General features: G+C 54.1%; 1 protein-coding gene across 4 annotated transcripts; it reads left to right on the top strand.

Moving 5' to 3' along the window:
• Window positions 1-6: 6 nt before the first annotated feature.
• On the top strand, window positions 7-5,408 carry IMPDH2 (inosine monophosphate dehydrogenase 2). Of its 4 annotated transcripts, none has more exons than XM_003257033.4 (14): window positions 7-424; window positions 870-918; window positions 1,144-1,245; window positions 1,354-1,428; window positions 1,762-1,968; window positions 2,697-2,784; window positions 2,858-3,057; window positions 3,135-3,225; window positions 3,325-3,420; window positions 4,462-4,605; window positions 4,690-4,834; window positions 4,928-5,071; window positions 5,152-5,235; window positions 5,326-5,408. In XM_003257033.4, the coding sequence occupies exons 1-14, from the start codon at window positions 327-329 to the stop codon at window positions 5,345-5,347; spliced, it is 1,545 nt and encodes a 514-aa protein (XP_003257081.1). In that variant the 5' UTR covers window positions 7-326; the 3' UTR covers window positions 5,348-5,408. The 4 variants fall into 4 exon arrangements, with proteins under 4 accessions (XP_003257081.1, XP_003257082.1, XP_030667686.1 ...); XM_030811826.1 differs by adding an exon at window positions 3,665-3,736 and having other exon boundaries at window positions 269-424; window positions 1,354-1,968; XM_030811825.1 differs by adding an exon at window positions 3,665-3,736 and having other exon boundaries at window positions 374-424; window positions 870-1,245.
• The last annotated feature ends 821 nt before the right edge of the window (window positions 5,409-6,229 follow it).

The following is a 6,229-nucleotide window of genomic DNA, read 5'->3' on the forward strand; positions in this document are numbered from 1 at the left end:
GGGAGAAGCCCGGCGGGATAGTAGAAGTAAAGCCTTGCCTGTTAATTGAACTGGCCAAGGTCCTGCGGGGAGTGGGGTGGGACGTGAAATCGCAGCTCTTCAGTGTCCAGGCCAGTATGTGCTGTACGCATGCGCTGTTTCTTAAGCGCCAGCTCCGCCCCCGCCGCAGCGAGGCGGATCGGTTCCGCCCGCGCGCACTACGCCCTGACGTCAGCGTCGCGCGCGGCGTAGTGACGAAATCGGCTGGTTTATATTGGCGCGCCCCAGACGGCAGAGGTCTCTGCGGCGCGGTCCTCGGAGACACGCGGCGGTGTCCTGTGTAGGCCATGGCCGACTACCTGATTAGTGGGGGCACGTCCTACGTGCCAGACGACGGACTCACAGCACAGCAGCTCTTCAACTGCGGAGACGGCCTCACCTACAAGTGCGGGCCTATGGGGCTCACCTGGGCGAAGAGGGGCGGCACGCTGGGGAGGCGGCCAGATGGGGGCTTCCGTGGAGCCCTCTTGGTCGTGGGCGTGGGGGACAGGTTCCGGGAATTGGCCACCCACCTCCGGGGCTCACTTTGAGACATCTGGAGCGGTGCTTGGGGTACGGAGAAGCATCTCAGTAGTGCTTGGAATCTCAGGCTGGAGACTCCATGCTCCAGACACATGGAATTGTCAGGGTGCCAGGAGCACTGATGACAGCTCGGTGGCAGAAAAGGTCCCCCGTCCCCATTTCCACCTTGCGCCGTGCCTGTGACACACAGGCTCTGTCAGTGCCACTGTCTGCTCACATGCGTTACGGGTTGATTGATACATGGGGATGGAGTCTCATCCTGCCCTAAGCTGAGAGCTTTACTCCCAATTCACTCCCTTCCCTCGCAGTGACTTTCTCATTCTCCCTGGGTACATCGACTTCACTGCAGACCAGGTGGTGAGTATGATCAGGAATTGGGTCCTGAACATCAAGGTGAGCCAAGGTGCTACTGTCACCTGTTCTCTGGGCTACCTCACCAGATTGGGCTTGGGGGTGGATTTTATGGGATCATGTTACTGGTTAGCATGCAGGTCATACAAAAGTGCCTTCTTGTGGGGGACTCAGTAACACCTTGAGGTGTAAGAGATGCTTTCCCACGCTGGTTGACCTTTGTCTCCTCAGGACCTGACTTCTGCTCTGACCAAGAAAATCACTCTTAAGACCCCACTGGTTTCCTCTCCCATGGACACAGTCACAGAGGCTGGGATGGCCATAGCAATGGCGGTGAGCCCCATGGGGTGTGGGGGAAGGAGCAAGGACTCCATCGCCTTTCCCCGAAGGCATTCAGTCCTGCTTCTTGTCACTTAGTAGTAGTCTCTTTTTATCCTGTAGCTTACAGGCGGTATTGGCTTCATCCACCACAACTGTACACCTGAATTCCAGGCCAATGAAGTTCGGAAAGTGAAGGTCAGAAGGGCAAGGATCATTAGCAAGCGCTCCTGGGAATTACACTGAGGTGGGGTGGGGTGGGAGTAGGGTTTGTTCTATTAATTTAGTATTCTTTCTTCCCACCATGGGGTTCAGTTACTGAGAAGACCCTGAGATTCTGTTTCTTAAAGCAGCAGCAATAGACCAGGTGGACAGTGCCTCCAGCCTACCCATGTCTCTAAGATGTGTTGGTGTGATTTGGTCTTGTGGCACTGCCAAAGGGATCGATAAGCAGAGACCCCATGCTTCAGATCAAGAGCCTGATAAAAGTAGTTCAAAGATGCGATGCCCTTTCTCACCATCCCTTTCCAGAAATACGAACAGGGATTCATCACAGACCCTGTGGTCCTCAGCCCCAAGGATCGCGTGCGGGATGTTTTTGAGGCCAAGGCCCGGCATGGTTTCTGCGGTATCCCAATCACAGACACAGGCCGGATGGGGAGCCGCTTGGTGGGCATCATCTCCTCCAGGGACATTGATTTTCTCAAAGAGGAGGAACATGACTGTTTCTTGGAAGAGGTGGGTGCCACTGGCAGAGTAGATCCAAGCTCTGGCAGCCCAGGTTGAAGACAGGGGGCTTCTGTTGTCTGTATGACATCTCTGATAGCCTCTCCTCTCTGGGAAAGAGGAGTGTCAAGCCAAGTTTCTGACTCCTTCATTGGGTTCCTGCATCCTTTCTCCACCAGAGGCTTTCAAACTGCCCAAATGCTTGCTAGTATTCATGCTTTGTTCTCTTAAACCCCTAAGGTAGGGGCAGTGCTTGAGGTCTGCCCTGATTTTCTTGCCATTGTTCCTGTGTTGTCCTCCTTATTCCATAGTGTAAGAGGGTGCTCCCTGTGCCATGTTGTCCTTTCTACTCATCCCTCACTCAATACCATACTGCTTAGGAATTATTGGGATCCCTTGAGGAAGGGTGGTTTGGGTGTGAATGTATGAACGTGGTGGTCGATGTAACTTCACCCCTGAATTAGACTGGGCATGCAAAAGTGACTGGCCATAGGCCAGGCGCGGTGGCTTACCCCTGTAATCTCAGCACTTTGGGAGGCCAAGGCAGGCAACTCGCGAGGTTAGGAGTTTGAGACCAGCCTGGCCAACATGGTGAAACCCTGTCTCTACTAAAAACACAAAAAATTAGTTGGGTGTGGTGGCGCATGCCTGTAATCTTAACTACTTGGGAAGGAAAGAAAAAAGAGTTGACTGGCCATAGTCAATGACTGGCCCTTCTTCACATCTCACCTCCCACATAGATAATGACAAAGAGGGAAGACTTGGTGGTAGCCCCTGCAGGCATCACACTGAAGGAGGCAAATGAAATTCTGCAGCGCAGCAAGAAGGGTAAGTCCTAGAGCTGGGAAAGGGCCTGGAACTAATGCCCAGGGTCCTGATTCATGTCCTGCCCTGACCACAGGAAAGTTGCCCATTGTAAATGAAGATGATGAGCTTGTGGCCATCATTGCCCGGACAGACCTGAAGAAGAACCGGGACTACCCACTAGCCTCCAAAGATACCAAGAAACAGCTGCTGTGTGGGGCAGCCATTGGCACTCATGAGGATGACAAGTATAGGCTGGACTTGCTCGCCCAGGCTGGTGTGGATGTAGTGGTTTTGGTGAGCTGCTACACAGGTGGGTTGGGGCAATAGGGACAGCTGCCACATCACAGTCTCAGACTTACTTCCTGTCCCAGGACTCTTCCCAGGGAAATTCCATCTTCCAGATCAATATGATCAAGTACATCAAAGAGAAATACCCTAATCTCCAAGTCATTGGAGGCAATGGTAAGGCAAGATTGTGCCCTGAAGGATATGTGGTGGGAGTGGGTAAGCTGGGCTCCCACCTTAACCTTCACATGAGTGTTTTCCTTTCCTTCACCATAGTGGTCACTGCTGCCCAGGCCAAGAACCTCATTGATGCGGGTGTGGATGCCCTGCGGGTGGGCATGGGAAGTGGCTCCATCTGCATTACGCAGGAAGGTAAGAATGCCCACAGAGACCCCAGTTTCAGGCCCCACATACCTTGGAACCAAGCACTCTTATGGGGACAATAGAGTCCTCCAATAGGGGCAACCCTGGGGCCAAATTGGCCTCTTGGATGGGTGACATGGCTGGAAGCAAGACAAGGTCTTGTCATCCATCACCTGCCACTCCCTTGCCTAGCCTGGCCTTCTTGCTCCTGCTGTGCACCTTCTCTAAACTCTGGTCTGTTTGTTTTATTTAGTGGCTCCCAAGATCCCTCCAGACATAAAGTCCCACAGCCCCAAATGCCCTTCTACTGTCACGGGTTGCTATAGTAAGTCCAGCCCGGCCCACTGGCCCGGCCCAGCTGCCCACTGCCCGGCTGCTTGGTTGACGTAGCTGTAGCTCCCGGGGTTTGTGGTGCTGATGGGTGGGCAAGGCCAACTGATACACAGACCATGGTTTGGGGGCGGTGCTCAAGAACATAGCTCCCTCTTCCTCCTGGGGTGCTGATAGGGCAGGACCTTCTTCCCTAGGCAGGACCTTTCCTGCCCACATCTTCTGCAGTAGGCATAGCTCAGGGACCAACTCCTTTGTGTGGTCCTTGCTCTCCCATACAACCACTGCCTGCTCCACACAACCACAGCCTGCTCTCCTACACAACCACTGCCCTTATCTTGCCTGAGCTGCCCACCATTCAGGGAGGAAGGGCTGGGCCTGACCTCAGTGCCTCTGGGGACTAACTGCACGGTGACTCCTGCCCCATCTGATACCAGCTGGACGGGGGCTTTCCCGGCTGCTAAGACTGCATGTGCCTGAGGCTGCCCTGGGCACTGCACACATGCACGTGCACACGTGGGGGTGAGTAGAGGTCAGCACAGCTGTTTGTACTATTTAAGGCAGATGCAGCAGCAGCCATCCCAGACACGTCTCTTACTCAGCCAAGCTGCAGTCCTGATGCAGATGTAGCCAAAAGCTCCTGAGCCCTAAATGTGGCCACAGGGTCCACTGCCTGTCCCCATTAACCCTATCCACCCATGTGTTCCTCCATCTCAACAGTGCTGGCCTGTGGGCGGCCCCAAGCAACAGCAGTGTACAAGGTGTCAGAGTATGCACGGCGCTTTGGTGTTCCAGTCATTGCTGATGGAGGAATCCAAAATGTGGGTCATATTGCGAAAGCCTTGGCCCTTGGGGCCTCCACAGGTGAGGCCCAGTACCCGTAAAGGCCAGTGGGACCCCTCCCCAGTGCTGCTTAGGCTCTAACCCAAGCACTCCATCTGTCCACAGTCATGATGGGCTCTCTCCTGGCTGCCACCACTGAGGCCCCTGGTGAGTACTTCTTTTCCGATGGGATCCGGCTAAAGAAATATCGCGGTATGGGTTCTCTCGATGCCATGGACAAGCACCTCAGCAGCCAGAACAGATATTTCAGGTGGGACAGGCAAGCCAGTTACCCCACCCTAATCCTGCACTGATGGTCTCATCTCTGCTGTGACCCTGCCCGTGTCTCTGCCTGTCCCTGCAGTGAAGCTGACAAAATCAAAGTGGCCCAGGGGGTGTCTGGTGCTGTGCAGGACAAAGGGTCCATCCACAAATTTGTCCCTTACCTGATTGCTGGCATCCAACACTCATGCCAGGACATTGGTGCCAAGAGCTTGACCCAAGTCCGGTGAGCTTGGGGAGCTGGGACATGGGTAGAGGGGCTGGTCCAGGGCCAGCTACCCACATTTGACCTCTGCCCTTCTTCAGAGCCATGATGTACTCTGGGGAGCTTAAGTTTGAGAAGAGAACGTCCTCAGCCCAGGTGGAAGGTGGCGTCCATAGCCTCCATTCGTAAGTCACCCTGTCCTTGGTGGGGCCTCTGCCATGCCTCATGCCTCCTTTCTCCTGTCCTCACCTCACAGGTGGTCCTTCTGCCTGCAGGTATGAGAAGCGGCTTTTCTGAAAAGGGATCCAGCACACCTCCTCGGTTTTTTTTTTTTCAATAAAAGTTTAGAAAGAAAAAAGTGATGCCTGATCTTTCAACAGACAGGTGGGGCTCTGTAGCTGGCACTACCACAGATGCACACAAACACAAACCCTCATTTCCAGGGGGAGCCTCAGGCCCCGAGATAAATGTGCTCCACAGACCTGGAAGCAGGTAGTTCCAGGTCCAAAAAGTTCCTCCTGGGGCTGCTCACAAAACAGCTCTGACCAGCTGTGGCTCCTGGGGTTTCAGTCTCACACTGAGCATCTGACTCTGGCTCCCGAGGGGTCAAAGAACAAGCTCTGGGACTGGCATACACAGGGTATCCTGCTAGCCCATAGCTTGGCCATATAGGACCAGGTCAAGACACATATATATTCCCTAACTTGAATTTCTCTCGGCCAGGCACATTGGCTCACGCCTGTAATCCCAGCACTTTGGGAGGCGGGCGGATCACTTGAGGTCAGGAGTTCGAGACCATCCTGGCCAACATGGTGAAACCCTTTCTCTACTAAAAATACAAAAATTAGCTGGGTGTGGTGATGCATACCTGTAGTCCCAGCTACTCAGGAGGCTGAGGCAGGAGAATCACTGGAACCCGGGAGGCGGAGGTTGCAGTGAGCTGAGACTGCGCCACTACACTCCGCCCTGGCAAAAGAGCAAGACTTGTCTCCAAAAAAAAAAAAAAAAAAAAAGCCGGGTGTGGTGGTAGGGGCCTCTAATCCCAGCTACTCAGGAGGCTAAGGCAGGAGAATCGCTTGAATCCAGGAGGTGGAGGTTGTAGTGGGCCAAGATCACGCCACTGCACTGCAGCCTGGGCAACAGCAAGACTCCATCTCAAAAAAAGAAAAAAATCAGCGA

The sequence above is a fragment of the Nomascus leucogenys genome, chromosome 4, assembly GCF_006542625.1.
Source record: "Nomascus leucogenys isolate Asia chromosome 4, Asia_NLE_v1, whole genome shotgun sequence".
NCBI classification, from domain to species: Eukaryota; Metazoa; Chordata; class Mammalia; order Primates; family Hylobatidae; genus Nomascus; species Nomascus leucogenys.